At 33.9% G+C, this 21845-nt stretch overlaps 1 protein-coding gene across 1 annotated transcript in view; it reads left to right on the top strand.

Annotated features, from left to right (window-relative positions):
* Positions 1-226: 226 nt before the first annotated feature.
* The window catches only part of LOC136037845 (protein SEC13 homolog), a 38604-nt gene continuing 16985 nt past the window's right edge, over positions 227-21845 (top strand). The window contains exons 1-4 of the mRNA XM_065720689.1: positions 227-364; positions 5468-5512; positions 6982-7110; positions 12179-12317. Of these exons, the coding sequence (XP_065576761.1) occupies positions 362-364; positions 5468-5512; positions 6982-7110; positions 12179-12317 (316 nt within the window). The 5' untranslated portion in view covers positions 227-361. The remainder of the gene's footprint in view (positions 365-5467; positions 5513-6981; positions 7111-12178; positions 12318-21845) is intronic.

Here is a 21845-nt window from a genome sequence, read left to right as displayed (position 1 = left end):
AGATGTTGCAAAAACAATTTATGATAAGCGAAATGACAAGAGACTGTATATGATTATCTTAAAAAGCTCAATGACGAAGATGGAAACAGATACTGTATTTATGGAGGAGGAAAGTAGACGGAGAAATTTCGACATTCTCTTTTAGACATAACCTTGCGATTCTAATAAATTGCAATTTGGCTCATTTGTTTCTAGTTTGGCTTACAATACTAAAAGCCGGATTGAAGGCGGCAGCATCGCAAGACACGTGGTATACGGGTGAATAACTATCAAAGGAAGAAATCATAGACAATATAAAATCCACTTGCCTGTTACAAATCTATTGGGCTAGTCTTCAAACAAATCTGAAAATCAGGATAAAATGGTAAAATTTCCACCCAGTTTTTTTGCTTCTTACATATTGTGAAAACCTGGATAATATCTTTTTGGGGTTTTACTGTCTTCAAAAGAAGTCTAGCCAACTTGGGCCCAGGTTGGATGAATGAAACCCAAGATAGATCCAGCTTCTAAATTAGGCTAGTCTATGTCCGGGACGGTATTTTCAAAATCCCATTACTTCACTGCTTTTCAGACTTGAAATTTCATAGCCTATAAAAGTAGATCTGCCTGTCCTAGGTCTATGCCTAAGTTGATTTTGACCAGTTTAGCCTAGGTGGCCAGGCAATTACTTAGCCTAGGCCCCTTTTGTCTAATTTTCTGTGAAATTACAGCAAATTATATGGTAAATAGTAGAAATTCTAGCTAAGGATCTATTTTGCAATCTTGGAAATTGGTTGGGTTTGGAAAATGAAAATTTCAGACTCCACTCATCCTCCCTCTACAGAGCTACTGCAGCTAATTGTGCATTACAGCTTAGGCTATTTTCCGCTCAAATTTGACCCTATAACTTTTAACATTAATTGTAGTAAAATTCTTGACAAACTACTTTTTAGCCTACTATCTGAGAAAGTGGTTAGACTAGGAAAATGAAGCTTTCAGGGATGGATCTACAGATTTATGCAGGCCTATGTATTGAGGATGTATTTGAAGTACCTATGTCCACTCCTTCCTTCTCTAGAAGGCAGTGACCTTTGATGACCTTTAAAAACTTTTGTGTTCTAAAAGTGAAATCAAGCAAAACAGATCTCCTGCTCTAATAAAGTAGAAGAAGAGTATTTTCAACTTCATAACTTTGCTTAATTCCAATATATACAGTTTCTGTAATAGCCTACAGTTCTGTATACAGATCTGTAAATACATTTTTTAAATTAAAAAAAAAACAAAAACATTAATGTGACTTAAAGTTTTACTCAAATAACAGGAATTGGATTTTCAAAACCAGGTAAAAAGAAACTGAAAATTAAGGTATAATGTTGTTTAGTCAAAATTTTAATAGGTATAGACCTGTTGAGAAGGCAAATTTCTAAGTCATAGATATCAGAAGACATAGTAATTTGACAATACATTTCTGGACTAGGCTATGTTTTGGCCCTGGATTCATTTCTGAAAGATTTATTTTCCCAGGCAGGCTGTATGCCTAGAGAAGGAACATTTTAAGAAAACAATGGTAAATGTTTGGTTTCATCACAAGCTGTCTAAAGTGCAGGTTACTGCATATAACAAGATTCTAATGATTTTATATTGTTTCTTTGTCATTATTAGAGAAGCCTATCCATTTTTTTAGCTTTCTAAAATCCTTCTCCAACAAGACTAAAAATGCATAAAGTGGCCTTACTTACAGGTAACATTACCTATAGAATGAAGCTTGTCCATGAGCCCTGCAGGCAGTGGGGTGAGGCCTGTAATCTATATTTATTTAACAAAGAGTAATAAAACTGAAAAGAAAAATCCTTAAACAAGGTTTATTAAATAAATGTAGAATACAGACCTCACTGCACTGCCTGCAGGGCTCATGGTCTAATATGCTTTGCTCTATAGGTAATGCTACCTGTAAGCAAGCCCACTTAATGCATTTTTAGTTTGCCCCATGGAGGAGGATGGTGAACCAGAAATGGATACACTCCAAGAATTAGCATTTCACAGTACCATAGTATGAAACTATATATATAGTTTCATACTATAGTAAGTAAGATATAGTAATAGTAAGTAAGTAAGCATAGTATAGTAAGAATTAGCATTTCACAGTACCATAGTATGGAAACTATGCTGCAAGGCAGCATAGTTTCCAGTTTAGACAGCTTGTGATGAAACTAAACATTTGCCAAAACAGCTCATAGTTCATAATATGGAGAATAATTGAAGCTAACATTTCTTGAATGCAGCCATGCTAAACTTTACCAACTCCCCTCCTAGTGTGCAAATATATAGCCCAAATTATATGTTTCCCATCTATTCTCCCAATACATTTTTCTTGCTTCAACCCATATTACCTTTAAATTCAATCAACTGTGGCAAAACTTGAACCAGAAAGATAAGTGACAAGATAAATTTGCACATTAGGAGGGATTGGGAGTAAAGTAATGCAGGGCTACATGCAAAATGTGCTAGCTACAGTTATTCTGCATATTATGAAGTATGAATTGTATTCTTAACATTTTTCCTTCTCTAGGCATATACCTTTTCCTAATATAACCTCTTTCAAAGATAAAGAAAAGTAGCTTGTCTATAATTTTATCCTAATTGTATTTCACCAATCTCATAATCATCCTAAAAGTCACCTACACATGATCAGATATACTGAAACCCATTTGTCTTTGTCTATGGCAAAACAAGACAGCTTAAGGGTACATTTAATATTTATATACACATATGTGGATCTATGTACACTTAAAAATTAAATTATTTATATATTGCTAAGTATGCCAGGTTTCATTATAATAAATCAATGTCAGTTGAATATATGATTTGGAAATGATTGGTTTATAACTGAAGGGTTTCTTTTTAACCATTTATCTGATGGTAGCCTATTTCAAGCTGGAATATTAGAGAATTTGGTTTCATTCTAGGATCCAGTTTAGGGCTTCAAATTTGTCTTGCAAGTGAAACAATCATTATGTCTAGAAAAAACATAAGAAAGGCATCAAGTCATGCATTTATATTGTTCCTATATGAGTAATGGAAATATTTACAATTTTTTTTTGAAAATGTACAGGCCTAGTACAGGGTGACCCAAAAAGATTCTTACCCATATTTTTATTTGATAAAAAATCCATTTTTTAACAAATATCCTTTCTGTTGCAGGACATAAAAGGTGAACCTTTGGATGATTGTTTGCAGCTATAGTTGCCCCAAACACGTCTTGGACCAATCAGCAGAAGATATTCTCCCTGGAGACCTATTTTGCGACAAAATCACCAGAGTGTACAAATTCAGTTTTGAAAACTTTTCAATTGTTGCAACTTATTTTGCAACCTATTTTGGACAAATTTTTCTAAAATAGTTGTGGACTTATGTTCTAAAGCCACAGGGGGAACTTATACAACAGGGGGAAAATATTGCTGCAGTGAGGGACTCAATAGGATGCAACCCTAGGAAATCAGTGCATAGATGCAGCCAAGAACTTGGAATGACAAAGGAGTGCAAGGACAGAAGAAAAGATTGCTGCAGTAAGGGACTCAATAGGACACAGCCCTAGAAAATCAGTACGTAGACACAGTCAAGAACTTGGAATGACAAGGGAGTCTCTGTGGCATGTTCTCACATTTAATTAGACAGTGTAGTCCCTCACTACAGCAATGTTTTCTTCTTTCCTTGCACTCTCTTTCCTGCCTGAATAAGTCCCCCTGTGGCTTTAGAAATAAGTCCACTACCATCCCATGCTCACTGAATTTTGTAACCCAAGTAACAATTGTGATTTTGGTGTAAAGTTGCAACAATGGAAGTTTTCAAAACTGAATTTGTACACTCTGGTATGATTTTGTTGCAAAATAGATCTGTAGGGAGAACATCTCCTGGTGATTGGTCCAAGACATTTTTGGGGTAACTATAGCTGCAAATGATCATCCAAAGGTTCACCTTTCATGCCCTACAACAGAAAGGATATTTGTTAAAAAATGGATTTTTTATCAAATAAAATATGGGTACAAGTCTTTTTGGGTTGCCCTGTACTAGTTGAGACCATTGGGAAAAGCCCTAAAAGATTCTGAAAACTATTTTAAGCCAAACATAAATAGATACCCAGTAGTCAGACAGCTAATCAGCACTTGATATTTAGATCCCTGTGAAATCTTCATTATCTCAATTAGAAAATAGATTGTTTTGCCATAAGATTTATCTAGATTTTCTTGATAAGTCTATGCTTATCTCACAAAACATACTTATAGGTCTACAGCCTATAACAATTTTAAGAGCATTAGTAGTCAACTATGAAGCTTAATCATGAACACACACTTTAAGCTTGAGCCTAAACTTAAATCTTTGTGTTGGAACAAAGTATCTAAATCATAGACTTTGTCATGGATACCTTCAAGCTAAGCCAAGTTTTATGGAGTAGATTAATTATGTACAAATAGATATATTGTAAGGACAAGTTTTGTTTAAATATCAAAAAGTCTCCTAAGATCAGCCATATATGGTGCTTAAAAAAAACTTATAACAGATGAAGGTTGAAAAAAAAAACTATTGACATTAGTGAACAAGCAGACTTGCTGAATTCACAATTTTCTTGGTTTTCATTACTGAACCTGATGACCCCTTACATTCCCCAGCCAATTGAAAGCATTACAGAATTGGCTGGACATGTCCTTAAATATTAAATGAGGTTCAATGCCAATGAGCTGCCTGGACCCAACAATCTACATGCCAGGCCATCAAAATACACCACTGATGTGATAACATAACCCCTCATGAGAATCTTCCAGATGCCACTTGGCTCCAGAGAGCTACAAAAGACTGGAAAGTAGCCAAGATAACACCAGTATTCAAGAAAGGTACCATAACCAAGCCTGAAAACTATTAAACTATTACCCTAACCTTGTCTGTTGTTAAGATATGTGAATGCATTGTCAATGATTCAATTCTCAAATGTTTAACCATAAGTAAGATTTTGTCACCTAAGCAGCATGGATTCTAATAAGGAAAATCAATTGAAACAGATTCCAATAAGAAAAATCAATTGGAACTAGTTGACTATAACTAGTTTTCAGTTTTGCATAATTATCCACACTTATGTTTCAACCTTATATGGACATTTTATTTGGGGGGTGGGGACTAAAAATAGCAAAATTTAGGCCCAGCTCTGCTGTTTTATTTCTTCTATTCTGTATTTTTCTCAACATTTTCTGGGGGAAGGACTATTAGTGCATTCTTCATATGAGGAGTTTGTGAAAAGTTAACCATTTATACCAGTTTAGCACCATGAAATTTGTAGTGTTCTCCTAATTTCCTCAGTGGATATCTTTTGTTTCATCTAATTTTTTTACACCCATCATGAAGTCTTTTCTTCTTTTCACAAAGTAGCAATCAAGAATTTTCAACTTGTGCCATAATATTGATTTTGTAAATAATAAATGAATTCTATTTTTTATAGGTCTCAGTCCTTTCAACAGTTGACACAGGCCATGAAGACATGATTGTAAGTGCCTACTTAGTTCTCTATATTCCAATTATTTTATGTCAAAAGTCTGCTTCAGGATAATGGGTCTCCTTGGTTTGATTAAACAAATCAAACCAAGGGGGTTTGAGGCTGCTTTGTCTTTGAAGGAAGTTCTTCAGACCATTTCTGCAATGGGATTGCCTTCCCCTACTCTGACAGGGTGATTCCCTTTCAAAAAAGTATAGAATAAAACAGATTCTTAATGCCTGTAGAACTCTTTAAAGAATGGAGAGGGAAAGGGGGCCACATTGCCCTGCTGAATGTTTGAAACCATTGAAAGGGAGCTTGAGGCTACTTTTTCTAGGACAGCAGTCCTGAAGGATTACATGGATACTGGGGCCTTACTTCAATGCTAAATTTAATAAAATCTGATATTTCAAAAAAAAAAAAAAAAAAGTAGGTTGATTACATAACTAAAATGTATCCTCAGTAGACATCATAGTCAACTATGATGCTGTAGATTAGTAAAAAGTACATATGGTATATGCTTCAGCAAAGCCTAGACTGTAGCAAGGTACAACTTTAAATGCCTGGTAATTCTTTATATGCTCTGATAGTTTCCTCCTGGTCAATAGATAAGCTACTATCTTCTTCAGATAGGAACCCATTTAATTTTGCATTAAAATAACTGTGACTGTAGATTTTTTGTATAGCTAGATATTTCCAGTTATATATTGTTCTCATCTGTGTTTGAAACAAAAAACATTTAGAACTTATCAATGGTAAAAAGCATTAAAATAGAACTTTAAAAAGTTTTTTTTTTCATATATATTTAAGATCAAGCAACTGTGGAAAATATCAGCTGAAGATAACAGAAACATTGGCAGGATGATATATTAAAAAAGCAATTTAAGCTTTCTGTAAAACTAACAATAATTAATTTTAATATTTATTTACATTATTAATTAAATTTGTATTTATGATTTATTTATACAATTTAGTTATTTATATTTATATTAAACTTTAATTTGAGAATAACATTAACTGATTTAAAATGCTTTGCCATTGGAAAATGAGCATTCCTTTGTTTTACTCAAAAGATTTTGAGCTTTAGCCACTTTTATGAACCATACTATGGCAAATGAGCTCGTTTTCATCTACTAATGTTTTGGTTGTATTTTCTTAGAAAGATTTTGTGCTTAGTTGCATTGCATGATGCTGATGACTGGTAAATGGACTTGAATATTAAGGAAGGGGCCTTTATTTATCTATTTGTGTTTTTTTTTATTTCTAAAGACATCTATTCATCCTCTTGTGATGTTGCTTTATATACTCCTAATTATTTTTGGTTTAAGTATGATACTCAGATGGACTTTACCATTGCTAAATGGACTTTACTGTTTTTAAACATACTATTTTTTGGTAAATAAACTTGTCATCAGTAAATGAGCCCATGTTCATTTTTATGCATTTTTTGCTTCATTTATTTTTAAAATAATATGTTTTAGCATGATGCTCAAATGGACTTTTATGGTTCAAGATTAGCTACTTGCTCTTCAGATGGCAGTGTAAAAATTTTTGATGTGAAGGATGGTAACCAAACACTCATAGCTGACCTGAGGGGTCATGAGGGTCCTGTAAGTATCTTTATTGGTGCTTTAATATTTTATTTTGCAATTTTATCAAAGAGCTGTGTTTAAGAAAACAAGTCTTAGAACTATGTTCAAGAAGAGTCATAAATGTGTTTGACTTCTTCTTTGTCAGGAAAGAGTATATTCTAATTTGAATTCCAGTGTCAGATGGAAAAACGATACTTGGGAGAGAAATTTGATCTAGCATTGAGGCTATAATATTGAAAATTAGGGAAGGATTGTAGAGGTGCGGAGTTTGTCATCCTTTGAAGTATGAACTGGGAGCATGACTTGGTTCATTTAGAAATAGGGAGTTTGTTAAAATGAGTCATATCTGATCCACTCAAGGGACTTCAATCAACAATAGACAATTCAGGTGTGCGTCCTGAAAATTTTTTATATTCTTCATGTTCATATTAAATTTTCATATCCTTCAAATTTTCATATTCTACTGGGTTGTTATTTTGACATTTGTTGGCAAAATGCCTTGGTTATTTGGCAGTGAGGAAATACAAGTCTGGTATGGAGGACTTCTGCTTGTCAATCCAGAATGTAATCTCTAGTACCACAACAAAAGTGGGTTCCAAGCGGTTTTTCGGTATATCATGTAATATTCCTACTGATTTTGATATTACGGTACTCGGAAGCCAACACGGTATCAAGGCTGCTAAAAGGTTGGGCCAATCTAAGTCTATGAAACTCGAGTTTTGGATTCTTTTGCTCAATCTACATTTTTCAAGCATGGCCTCAGGGTGGGTTTTGAACTATTTCCTGTTTGCGAGTTTAAGGACTTAACCAAATGCTGTTTCAAGTGTCGATCGCTAGACCTACTGTCCCAGCATTCTCCCTAAAAGTGCTCGTTATGGAGGGCCTCAAATATCAATAAAAGATGAGTCATGTATTGCTGATCTCAACTGTGCAAACTGCAGCCAGAAACGCCCTTCTTATAGCTTTTCCTGCTCTGCTATTAACGATCGGATAAAGCGCAACTCAGCCCTTCAACCATGAGTGCATCAGTCTCAGTTATTTCGTTTAATATAAGATAAGGATTTTATTACTGATGAATTTTAGGATTCTGGCGATTTGGTATGTCTCCAGGAGTGTCTTCTCACTGCTTCAAGTTTGAATTTTTGCGTCGAAGTCAGCATCATATTGCGTTAATGACTCTAGCAAAAGTTACTGGCGGTTGCCCTTCCGGTGGACTAGCATGTGTCTTTAAACGGAACACTCATTTACCCTCCCCAGTACTTTTCTACTCTGACGAATTTTTCTTGGCTGTGCGTGTCAGCAGTACCGTATTTATAAACTCTTTTCTCCCATATGAAGGATACACGATCAGATCCTTGACTAAATTCGCAAAGGCTTGTGGTCTGCTGAAGAATCTTGTGAATCAATTGCTGTCAAAATCTACAGTATATAATAATTGGTGACCTTAATACTGATATTAATCAATCTTCTTTGAGAAGTGATTCGCTTTTTGAGTGTCTTCCATCGTACCTCGTCGTGCCCAAATCTCACAAATTTTCATATGTTCATTACTCTGGAAGTACAAGTGATATTGATCATATCATTTTCTCGCCTGGTATTATCTCTTCTTCCGCTACTGTTCATGTTAACGGGCAAGATACTGGACACCTGCCAATTTCGGCGACACTTACAGTGGATGTTTATCCATCGAAAACCGACTGCTCGCAAGAAAAATAGAAGTGGTTTGAAAAAAGAAAGCAAAGTAAATATACCGCACTACATCTCTATTTTGACAGCCCTTCTTTCTACCATACGTGTTTCATACCATCTTCCTCAGTGCCAGGTATCTACGAACGGTAAAGCCGATATTGACTGTTATTATAAACAACTTATGATGTCTTATGAAAAAGGCAGAAGAAGCTGCCGTACCTCGGCAACGTATTTGTAAGAAAACTAAAAACCTGTCTGGTCAATGGACCCTTGTTTAAATTCGATAAAAAATAAAACGAAACTATGGTTCCAGATATGGAATGAATGTGGTTGGCCAAGTTTTGGGCGTGTCACTGATCTCAAACGCAAAACTAGAACCGAATATAAACGTTATCTGAGGTTGGCACGTTACCACGTATGGATTTTTCTGTGAGTAGGAAAGATTGGCGAAAAGTGATCAATTCTGACAAGTTAAATGATGATACTGCGGCAAGTAACTGCCTTCCACCTTCAGCCTGGTATAAATATCATTCTTCGATTTTTCCGGTGATTAACTATTCTGTGGATTCTGTATATATTCGCCTTCATACCCCCCTCTTCAGTACAACCCTTTTGCAATGCCATATAGTGCCAATATCTCTTTCTCCCGTAATTGATGCTGTGAAAAGTTTAGAATCTGATTCAATAGATAAGGGTTGTATTTTTAATTTGCATATGCTGATTGATTGCACCCCCTCCTTATATATCATGTTCAGCTTCTTTTTTCAAATGTGTCTATGTACTTCAAGCGTACCCGAGAGTTTTCTGTGTGGCATTGTTTCTTCAATTTTAAAAACGGGAAAATCACTGACTGATTGTTCCAGTTATCGACCTATTACCTTTTCTTGTAACATTAGTAAGGTTTTTGATTACATCCTTCTACCTTTTCTGACAAAAAATGTTTATAAGGGTGAGAACCAATTTGGTTTTTGGCATGGGGTGGGTTGTCAGCATGCGGATGAGATTCTGTCTTCTTTACTGGCTGATAATTCTTCCAAGGGAAATTGTCTTTATATTTGTGCTTTGGATCTTTGGAAAGCGTTTGATATTGTGGTCCATAGTCAGCTCCTTTTTTCTCTGATAATTCTGGGGTCAATCTCTCTGTTATAATGCTTCTCCGGTTTTGGTATTCAAATTCTTTTCTTTGATTAAAATCTGCACCAAGACACTATTATAAGGGTATGAAGATGAGCTAAGCGGGGCTGTGTTCTGTCCCCTCCGCTTTTTAAGACTTGTATTTCTAGTATGCTGGCTAAGATTTCAGGTACATACCTTTCTGGTCCTGCGGATGTTTCCTATCTGGCGTATGCTGACGACTTGCTTCTGATTAGCCGTTCCAAAAAGGGTCTTTCTCAAAATGTCTCTACATTTCGTGATGCTTTTTCTGATATTGGCCTTTCACTTAATATAGACAAATGTGAGTTTCTTCCCTACAACTGTACTACTGCTACTCCCCTTCACTGTAATAACTTCACCATCCCTCTTGTTGATTGTATCCGTTGGCTTGGTATCTCTTGCTAACAGTCTTTCGAGCTTGCGTTAGCATACTGTTTGTGATATAAGTAAACAGATCCAGATTGGCTGTGCAAAGATTGTTGCAAACAGAGGGAAGTGCGCTGGCCAAACTTTATTCTACTTTCTGTGATCATTCTGTCCTTTATACTTCAGGTCTTTTCCCCCTTCTTAAGAAAGGTAATTTAAAAAGTATCCGGATTTAATTATTTCAAATTTTGCAAATTTCTTCTGTATATTCCACCTTGGACAAAAAAAAAAACCGGATTCTTGTTAGTAAATTTTCAATTACTGGTATAACTTTAAAGTTATAGATTTCACACAGAAAACTCCAGTACAGCTTATGCGTGCCTATCCCCTCACCACCGGCTTGTCCGTTTCTTTAGTTGATTTTGTCTGTATGATTCTTTTTCTCTTTGTGTTTTTTTTATATTTATTCTTACCCCGCCATATTTACTTTATGTATCGTGTATGTGATAAATAAATTATCATTATTATACAAGAATATCCCCCCCCCATCCTTCGCAAAAAAGAAGAAAAAAAAACATGTCATGTCCTGCTATGTTATCCAACACAAAAGAGTTGTAGTGCCCGTTTATTTACTTTTAGTCATTGCTTTTAGCAAAAACGATGCCCCAGCTTTTATCCCGAAAGATGAGGCCGAGATTTGAACCTGTTTGAATGTCAAAAGTATTTACCATATACAATAGAGTCAAAGAAGAATTTACCGTATAGAAGATTGATGCATAAACCCTGGGATACTGAGCTTGTGACTTTACTTATATTTTCGTTTTTTTTTGCGAATAAATGCTATTTATCTCGACAATTGGCAAAATCTAACGTTCAAATCGAATGTTTAACAATCAAAGAAGAAGAAGAATCTAATTTTGTAGTACCAGTTTAAATTTCCAAGGCCTTTTGTTTCAATTCTATAATTCATCCGGTTTTATGTACCTCATCGTCGCCATATTGCAGAATTTGCCACAATAAAAAAGGAAAATATTTCTCCCGCAATTGAACGTGATGTGCTCACATGGTCACAGAAGAATATTCAAAAAGCCTGGTTCATCTACCGCCTCGCAAAGAAAGATAAAATATTAAACTTGATTCCCAGTACCTAGAACCGCAAGAGTTCCCACAAGTTCCCAGCAAATACTTTCATCATCATCTTCAGCAAGACAGAGAAATGGAAGACAGGTAAAAAGTTGTTACTGGAGATCCGTAACTCCTTACAGAGTACATAGAAGGTTTACAGGTTATCTTAATATCTTGCGTTGGAGCGAAAGAGCATCCTGAAATCTCGAAGCAGCAAGATCAGGGGAGTAAAAAGAGGGTTAAATTTTTTTTAAACAGAAAAGTCTATAACCCAGAACAGAAGGCTTTCAGTTTGTCTTTTTTTTTCTTTGAATAAAGACTGTATAATTATGTTGGTATTTTACGAAACTCGCATATAGTTAAATGTAGAATGTTAACTTAAATAAAACTTATTTGTATATTTTTCCTTGAATTTAGGTAAGATATTATTATTTTTTTTTACCTTTCAAAGGTGTGGCAAGTGGCTTCGGCTCATTTTATTCACATATTTCAAGTTAAATAATGCTTCTTGTATTTTCCCAATTTTCAAAGGCATGACAAGTGACTCCTATCTACATATTTTGAGCAGAACATTGGTCTTTGTATTTTTTTTCTTAACCTCTTAAATGTGTAGCAACTGGCTGGCTTGGATAAATGTTAGTCTCTGTATTTTTTCTTTCATCAGTCAAAGGGATGGTAAGTGGTTTGAGCTCTTTCTATTCATATATTTTAAGTTAAATAACGTTTTATGTAGTTTTTTCATCTTTCAAAGGTGTGGCAAGTGGCTTGGGCTCATCCTATGTACAACAGTCAGATAGCTAGCTGTTCTTATGATAGACGTGTCATAATTTGGAATGAGTCTGGAAATCAGTGGAATAAAACATATGAATATAGAAATCATAGTGGCTCTGGTATGTTTTTTAATTTCTATTTTCAGGTAAATATGTAATTGTGTTTTCACTATTTTGTCTGCTTCTTCCTGTTAACACACTATCATTAGATTGGCACGAATATGTGCCAGTAGTAACCGAAACTTGAAAAACGGGGACAACATATGCTTAAAAATAATTTTCACTTTATGCTGATTCCAAATATGTATTTTTTTTTAATTTTAGCGATATTCTTTAGAAGAGGATTTTCATCTGAAGAAACAAAAATAATAGTTTTATAGATAGAAGGGATAAGAGATAAGGGAGATAATAAGATAAAGGGAGATAATAGAGAAGAGAGAGATAATAGAGAAAAAATAGTCTTCTCTCAAAATAGTTCCAAAAATTCATTATATAATAGACTCAAAGACTGGCCCAAAAAACCTTCCCCCTCCTTGTGGATTATGTTGACGAGGACGGCATGAAAATGCTCTTTTTTAAGTATTTTTGATAAAATTGGAAAATAATAAAAAATATAATGTAATAATATAATATAAAAATAATAATAATAAAATGAAAAATTGGAAAATAATAAAATTGGATAAAATATGGCACGTGCTATGAAAAGTAGCTTGCATCCCATGGTCAACTCAAGCACTATTTGCTCCTCGAGCCTTAATAGAAAGAAGAGTTTTCATTCCTTGAAGAAGAAGAAAAGGAGAAACAGAAATAAAGCCATCCTCAGTTTAGCGAGAATAACCATTATCATAATATTTAATGATAACATATATATATATATATATATATATATATATATATATATATATACATAACATTATATATTTAATATATCTAATAATATATCATAAATATTATCATAAACTATTATCATTATAATAAATAAACCCTCGACTATTATGAATAATGTCAGATAGACAGCATCATAGGGCGGTAATTTTTTGATTCAGTAAGATGCTACTTTATTGAAAAACGACTGTCACAAGTTCCAGGTGAGATAATGTAAAAATTAAGCAAGGAAATGAGATAATGTAAAAAAAAATGCATAAAGTAAGGGAAAGGGAAAGCTTCAAAGAGCCGAATTTCGAGGTCAAAAATCAACAAACAGGAAAAATAATATCAAACAAAATTGGTCAAAAGATTGAAAAACAGGTACAACTATTTAAAATAAATAAAAAACGTGAATTTTAAGTTTAAAAGGGTCGTTATAAACACACTAGCTGTTGGGGTGGCGCTTCGCGCCACCCCAACACCTAGTTGGTGGGGGCGCTTCGCGCCCCCCCCCCCCCCAAGCCCCCCGCGCGCGTAAGTCGTTACGCGCCATAATAGTTACGCGCCATTGTAGTTGTGTCCCTATGTCCCACCTGTGAATATAGATAGATATATATATATATATATATATATATATATATATATATATATATATATATATATATATATATATATATATATATATATATATATATATATATATATATATATATATATATATATATATATATATATATATATATATATATATATATATATATATATATATATATATATATATATATATATATATATATATATATATGGTTTTAACTACGTAAAACTTGCGAATATACAACATTCTTTGCTGTCCCATTGTCTTTGCATATAAATAGATTGTCAGGTTTACCGACTCTTGAACATGCAACATATAATGGTCCATGGGAAAACAATCTGTATTCAGATCTATACCTCATGATTCTAATGATTGCCCTTGAGCTTTGTTGATGGTGATTGCTAATCGACCATTCCCTGTCCCGGTGTCCCGGTCGTCATTTATATCCCCCTGTTTCCCCCGGTGTCCCCGTTGTAGTTGTGTCCCTGTGTCCCGGTCGTCATTTATATTCCCTGTGTCCCGGTCGTCATTTGTATCCCGGTGTCCCGGTCTGTATATACATTCGTTTTTTAGTTTTGTTTTTCTCCTTTATTTTTTTCCTTTTTTTTTTCTTTTTTAGTTTATTTAGATTTTTAGATTTTTTAGTTTTTTTATTAGTTTTTAGTTTTTTTTTCTTTTTTTTTGTAGTTTTTACCTTCTTTTTAGTTTTGTTAGTTTTTTTTTTTACTTATGTCCTGGTCGTCATTTATACTCCCTGTGTCCCGGTGCTTTGTTGATTGCTAATCGAACATTCCTTTTGTCCTGGTCGCTTTCTCTTTGAGTGTCGTCATTTATTTTTTTCTTTTTTAGTTCTTTTAGTTTTTACCTTTTTTAGTTTTTTTTAGTTTTTTAGATGAAAATTTTTTTTAGTTTTTTCCTTTTTTTCTTTTTAGTTTTTTATTGGTTTTTACCTTTATTTTAGCTTATTTTTCAGTTTTTTCCTTTTTTTTATTTTTTTTTTTATTTTTTATTTTTTTTAGTTTTTTACCTTTTTTTAGTTTTTTTAGTTTTTTTAGTTTTTTAGCTTTTTTACTTTTTTTATTAGTTTTTAGTTTTTTTTGTAGTTTTTGCCTTTTTTTAGTTTTTTCAGTTTTTTTGTTTTAGTTTTTTATTGGTTTTTACCTTTATTTTAGCTTATTTTTCAGTTTTTTCCTTTTTTTAGTTTTTTTTAGTTTTTAGTTTTTTTAGCTTTTTACCTTTTTTTAGTTTTTTTAGTTTTTTTAGTTTTTTAGCTTTTTTATTTTTTTTATTAGTTTTTAGTTTTTTTTTTAGTTTTTGCCTTTTTTTAATTTTTTTAGTTTTTTAGCTTTTTTATTAGTTTTTAGTTTTTTTTGTAGTTTTTGCCTTTTTTTAGTTTTTTTCTTTTTAGTTTTTTTGTAGTTTTTACCTTCTTTTTAGTTTTGTTAGTTTTTTTTTTACTTATGTCCTGGTCGTCATTTATACTCCCTGTGTCCCGGTGCTTTGTTGATTGCTAATCGAACATTCCTTTTGTCCTGGTCGCTTTCTCTTTGAGTGTCGTCATTTATTTTTTTCTTTTTTAGTTCTTTTAGTTTTTACCTTTTTTAGTTTTTTTTAGTTTTTTAGATGAAAATTTTTTTTAGTTTTTTCTTTTTTTCTTTTTAGTTTTTTATTGGTTTTTACCTTTATTTTAGCTTATTTTTCAGTTTTTTCCTTTTTTTTAGTTTTTTTTATTTTTTATTTTTTTTAGTTTTTTACCTTTTTTTAGTTTTTTTTAGTTTTTTTAGTTTTTTAGCTTTTTTACTTTTTTTATTAGTTTTTAGTTTTTTTTTGTAGTTTTTGCCTTTTTTTAGTTTTTTCAGTTTTTTTTTAGTTTTTTATTGGTTTTTACCTTTATTTTAGCTTATTTTTCAGTTTTTTCCTTTTTTTTAGTTTTTTTTAGTTTTTAGTTTTTTTAGTTTTTTACCTTTTTTTAGTTTTTTTAGTTTTTTTAGTTTTTTAGCTTTTTTATTTTTTTATTAGTTTTTAGTTTTTTTTTGTAGTTTTTGCCTTTTTTTAGTTTTTTTAGTTTTTTAGCTTTTTTATTAGTTTTTAGTTTTTTTGTAGTTTTTGCCTTTTTTTAGTTTTTTTAGTTTTTTAGCTTTTTCATTTTTTTTATTAGTTTTTAGTTTTTTTTGTAGTTTTTGCCTTTTTTTAGTTTTTTCAGTTTTTTTAGTTTTTTCAGTTTTCAGTTTTGTCACCTGATCCAGTTTTTTCAGGTGACGTCACCTGATCCATCCACAGATCCACACACAGACAACTTATTTTTATATATATAGATTAAAGGAGAACAAGCAATTATATGAAGAACACGGGCAATATCTGTAGAAGTAATACAAGAGAGAAACTATCGGGATGTTTTGTGATTTTTTCTGTTATTACGGGGATATAAGGTTTTTTTTTTTTTTTTTTTTTTTTTTTTTTTTTTTTTTTTTTTTTTTTTTTTTTTTTTTATCTGGACGTAAAGCAGCGAATTGGAGACAAGATTGAAACGGTCTCAGAAACGACCCAAGATGGGCGGAATCCGGGCGGTGAGTGCCTTTGGGGGAAAATGTTTTCTGTTCGAGGGTTTGTTAGTTTAGTTTTTAAAAATCGAGGCACAACAATCAGTTCCTCTGTGACGGGATGGTAAGTATTTCTCAGTAAATAATAGTAATAGTATCTGGTAAGTATCTGGTTTGACATATCTAATGCGTACAGTCGTTTGTATGGATGGGAGCTGACTACCTGGCATTGCACAGTAAGCCGCACGATGCCTGATCATATGCTTTTGTTATTATATCTCTTATTTTAAAATTTTTCTTGATCACTATTCTACTACATTCACCCATTCTCCACTTATAAAAAGCTCTTCATTGCTCCCCTTTTATACGACTTCCCACCATTCTCTGCCCAAAATGAAAATATTAATCAAATGTTTAAGCACAGGAATGATCAAATTTGCCCCCAGTCCCTCCTCTCCACCTCTTTGATTTTCTTAAGTGTAAAAAAAACGTGAGGTTACTAAGGAAATTAATATCAAATACCGAATCAATAAGTAATATAAAGTTAAATAATATAATAGTTACATAACTAATATAAATCATTGAAAATAAATTTCCACCTTGCGACCACCTCTCCTTCTAACTAACGTTCCAATTTTATTGTCGTAAGGATCGGAAGCAAATAAGTTAAAAAATTTAAATACATTATCATATCGCCAAAGCTTGATTTTTTTTGACTTCATAATATAATTGACTTCATAATTAAACATTTTTTGACTTTTAATTGACTTCATAAATACATACACGATGTTATGGCACCCACAGGACAGTCCCGAGAGTGAATTTAACCACCAATCCCTCTTCGATGAATTATATATATATATATATATATATATATATATATATATATATATATATATATATATATATATATATATATATATATATATGACTTGACTTAAGTCTTCTGCCGGGCACCGCTCGGCGTAGAGAGTGACGTCTGCCTCCTCCACCCACTTCGGTCCATGGTGAGTATTTGCTCTTCGCCCTGTCTGATGTTTGCCATCGTCAAGAACTCGGACAGGCTGTCGGACCAATGTTTCTTCGGTCGACCGCGAGGTCGCTTCCAACTAACTTTGATAGGGTCGAAGTCATAGATCAACTTTGCGGGTAGATGTGGTGGCATACGAAGCAGATGCCCGAACCATCGTAAGGCTCGCTCGGCTGCTTGAGTCGAAAACCAAGACTGCTCTGTAAGCTGCAGAAGCTTTTCATTGCTGACGAAGTCGGACCATCGTAGGCCCTCAATCCTCCTCAGGCTCTTTGCATGAAATACGTCTATTTTCTTGAGGATTGCAGCTGATGCTTGCCGTGTCTTAGCTCCGTAAAGCATCCCAGAGCCGACTAGAGCGTTGAAGATCCGCAGTTTCGTTTTGCGACTGATGTTTGGTTTTCGCCAGAGGTGACGATTCAGTCTACCCATGACAGAAGACGCTTTAGATAATCTCGCCTGCAGCTCGGGGAGAAGTGAGCCATTTGAAGAAATTACGGAGCCCAGGTAGGTGAAGTCATTAACAACCTCGATGCTAGTGGTGCTGTCCAGGCTAACTGGAGAGTTAACAGCAGGAGAAGACGGGTCTATGGCCATAATTTTAGTTTTATTCCAGTTTATATGCAGTCCTACTTTGGCAGCCTCTTTTCGCAGAATTCGGAGCGCTTCCAGCAGCTGCTACATGGAGTCCGCCAGAATGGCCAAGTCATCGGCAAAATCAACATCTGTGATGGTATGATCTCCGAATTTGAGCCTAAAGCTGAGACGTGAAGTGGTTTTTGTCATAACGTAATCTATGATGACATTGAAGAGCTCTGGGGTCACTGCACATCCTTGGCGCACCCCTGTCGTGATTTGAAAGAACGGGCTGCGCCGACCATTTACTTGTACACAGCTCTCCGTCCAATGGTGCAGTGCCTTGAGAAGTCTGCAATATTTCTCGGGTAGGCCAGTCAACTCTAGAATCCGCCAAAGAGCTTTTCGATCGACTGAGTCAAATGCAGCACGGAAGTCAACGAAGGCAATAAGTACTTTCTGTCGGAACTCTGTGGATTAGATTAGATTAGATTAATTTATTTCAAAAACATGTATACAAAACATTTTGCTGCACCTGCTAAGAAAGCCCCGAGGGGCTTGTTGGCAGCAGGTGGCAGTCATCTCTACTCTACATATTACTACATACAAAGATTCTACTTATGACACTCACGCATTATTACTATACTTTTGCATCATTACCATACTATTCTTTTGCAAGGAAGAATCTCTTAACAACAGCCTTGAAGGAAGCCAAATGACTCGAATTTCTTATTTCAATTGGAATAATATCCCATACAGAGGGGGCAAAATTTCTAATCACGAAAGAAGCTCTAGCCGTATTTCTAAATGGGTGTACCAGATTTGATGCCCCTCGTGTATCGTGGCTATGAAGATCACAATTAATGGAGAAAAAATTTTCGAAAGAAGAGGGAAGTATATTATTAATAAATTATATGTGAAAATACTAACTTGGTAGTCTCTTATTTTTGAAATATCAAAATGTTGATTCTTAGTATAAAGTTCATTAATATTATGAGTAAATAAAGTTTTAGGTGATAAAAGTTTAATGGCTTTATTTTGGATTTTTTTTATGACATGATACAAAATTACTAGCCCATAAAGAGCAACCATATCAAATATACGGGTAAAAAATAGCAAAATAAAGTAACCAAAGAATTTTATAGGATACTAGGTTTTTAACTCGGCGAAGCACACTCAGAGATCTGGACAATTTTGAAGCTATAATATTTGAATGTGTTTTCCATGATAGATTTTCATCAATCATAAAACCTAAATACTTTGTTACCTTTACTCTTTTTATTTGATTTCCGTTTATTATTAATTCTAAATTAGTTTCAATACTAGATATCCGAGAAAATAGAATGTAGTTAGTTTTATTATAATTTAATGTGAAAAGATTGAAATCTGCCCACTCAATAAACTCGGTCATTGCCTTTATCATTTTATCAAAAAGTAGATCAACTGATGGAGCAGCTACAAGTAAAAGAGTATCGTCTGCAAAAAGGATTATACCAGCCTCTGACAAATAATACTTAATCCGATCTATAAATATTAAAAATAAAAGAGGACCTAGTATAGAGCCCTGGGGTACTCCGCAAGTTATCGTACTAGCTTCAGAAGTAAAACACCCATTCACCACAACCTGCTTTCGGTCACTTAAATAAGATTCAAACCAAGACAAACTTTTTCCGGTAACACCGATTTTTTCCAGCTCAAGTAATAACTGTTTATGGTCAATCGTATCAAAAGCCTTTTTCAAATCCAGGAATAAAGCAGCTGGAATCAGACCCGCTTCAAACGACGTATTTACCCAGTCAACAAGTTTAATGGTTGCCATTTCTGTGGACATTTTTTTTCTAAAACCAAATTGAGTATTTATAAGAATTGTATTATTTTCAACGTAATCAGTTAGCCTGGATCCTATCACCTTTTCATATATTTTTGAAAAAACAGGGACGATAGAAATGGGTCTTTTGTTTGAAGGGTCGTCTCTCTTACCTCCTTTGTGCAATGGTATTATTTTAGCCACCTTCAAAACTTCCGGGAAAACTCCTTTTTCCATAGACTTATTAATCAAATTACATACAACTGGTGTTAAAACTGATTTAACTGATTTAGCAATCTTAAGAGAAATCCCGTCTACGCCACTTGAGTTTGATTGAATTCTACTGATAATTGTACTCCCTTCACTTATGCTACAAGCATTAAAAACCAGCTGATTTTCTACTGGAATTTCCGACTGAACTATTTTGGGAGGCCGCTTTATTCTTTTCCGAGCATCGTCACAAAGTTTCGCTCCCTCACTAGAAAAATAATCACATAAATAATTCGCAACATCATTTGGGGTAGTCAAATTCCCCCTCTCTGTTTGTAATTTATTAATAACTTCTATTTTACCCTTTTGACCCAGGAGTGAATTTACTGTTTTCCATGTTTTTTTCATATCACATTTATGCTTCGTAAATTCATTTTGTAAATACATTTTTTCAGCTTTCCGTTTTAATCCGTTTAAAGTATTCCGGTAATTTTTAAACTGCTGAAAATTAATGACAGATGGTTCACCTAGGTATATTCTATACAGTTCATTTTTCCGACTTATAGAATTTAGAATGCCCTGTGTAATCCATGGTTTCTTATGGAATTTCGTACTACCTCTTTTAAGTCTTCTTAGAGGACACGTATCATTCAATATCTTTGTAAATATTGCAACAAAAATATCATACGTAACCGACGGGTTATCTTCTTCAAAAACTGGAGTAAAATCTGCATCATCCATTTCTCTCTCAAATTTTTTAAAATTATCATTTCTTAAATCACGAAAATATGTTTTATTTATTTGACCACTCTTATTTATAATCCTGTAAGATTTTTTTTATTTTACTAAGAAGAAAAAGATGGTCGGATCCATCCGTGAGTAGAACATCAGCATACGAACTTTCAAGCAGCTTTCCATCCACAAATATATTATCGATAAGAGTCGCAGACTTATCAGTTACTCGTGTAGGAATAGTTACCAGGGGGTACTGGAATGACGAAATCATAGAGTTAAGAAAATCTAGGCGGCTTGTACTTTTAAGGAGGTCAATATTGAAATCCCCCATTACTACTTTATATTTATGATCATTACTAAATTTCTCCATTAAATGCTCCATTTCCTCAATAAAAACATCCTCATTAAATGACGGTGTCTTATAAACTAAACCAACAACTACATTTTTATCAGATTTATCTTCTATTACAATAAAAAGAGTCTCAAGTCTTCCTTCAAGCCAAAGTGAGAGATCCTCCCTTACCCAATACGAAACTCCTTCCTTTATCAACAAAGCCAGACCGCCTCGCTCCATAACCTGTCGTTCTTTTCTTTCACTAACATATCCTGGAAACTGGAAATCCCACACTGAAAAAGTATCCCTATTCGATACAAACGTCTCACATAGTCCTATTACTAACGGTGTTTCTTGCATATCACTTAATATGTTACACAGTGTAGGGTACGCAGTCCTAAGGCCTTGGCAATTCCAAAATGCAAAAATAGTATCTTCTTTGACCGACCATTTCTTCAGCGACTGACTATCCAAAAAATTACTAGCTTTCATTGCTTGAGCATTATTTCCTTCACTTAAACTATCATTTGCAATAAGGCTGGATAATAATTGGTCAACAGACAGCCGATTACTTTCCAAGTCTGAAAGCCTGTCGGTCATATTATTCATGATAATACTCTAGTATGCTCAATAGTGCGAACTCTTTGATATCTTAATGACGAAACAAACAAAAAGTTTTTGACACGAGATTAGCGAAACAAAGCAGCCAACCCCAAATAAACGAAAGAACTGAGGATGGATTCAACATACTATTTGTTGTATTCTCTACTATTTGTCGAATCGTGAAAATCTGCTCGGTGGTTGAACGATCCGACATAAAACCAGCTTGCTCCGGTCGCCGGATTTTTCGAATGATGCTCCGGCATCGATCCAGCAGGACCATTGAAAACAGTTTGCCAGGGACTGACAGTAGGGTTATTCCCCGGTAGTTGGAGCAGTCGCTTCTTGAGCCTT

Source organism: Artemia franciscana, chromosome 17 (genome assembly GCF_032884065.1).
Source record: "Artemia franciscana chromosome 17, ASM3288406v1, whole genome shotgun sequence".
Classification (NCBI taxonomy): domain Eukaryota; kingdom Metazoa; phylum Arthropoda; class Branchiopoda; order Anostraca; family Artemiidae; genus Artemia; species Artemia franciscana.
The sequence above is the reverse complement of the archived record's forward strand: the minus strand, read 5'-3'. Positions and strand labels throughout refer to the sequence as shown.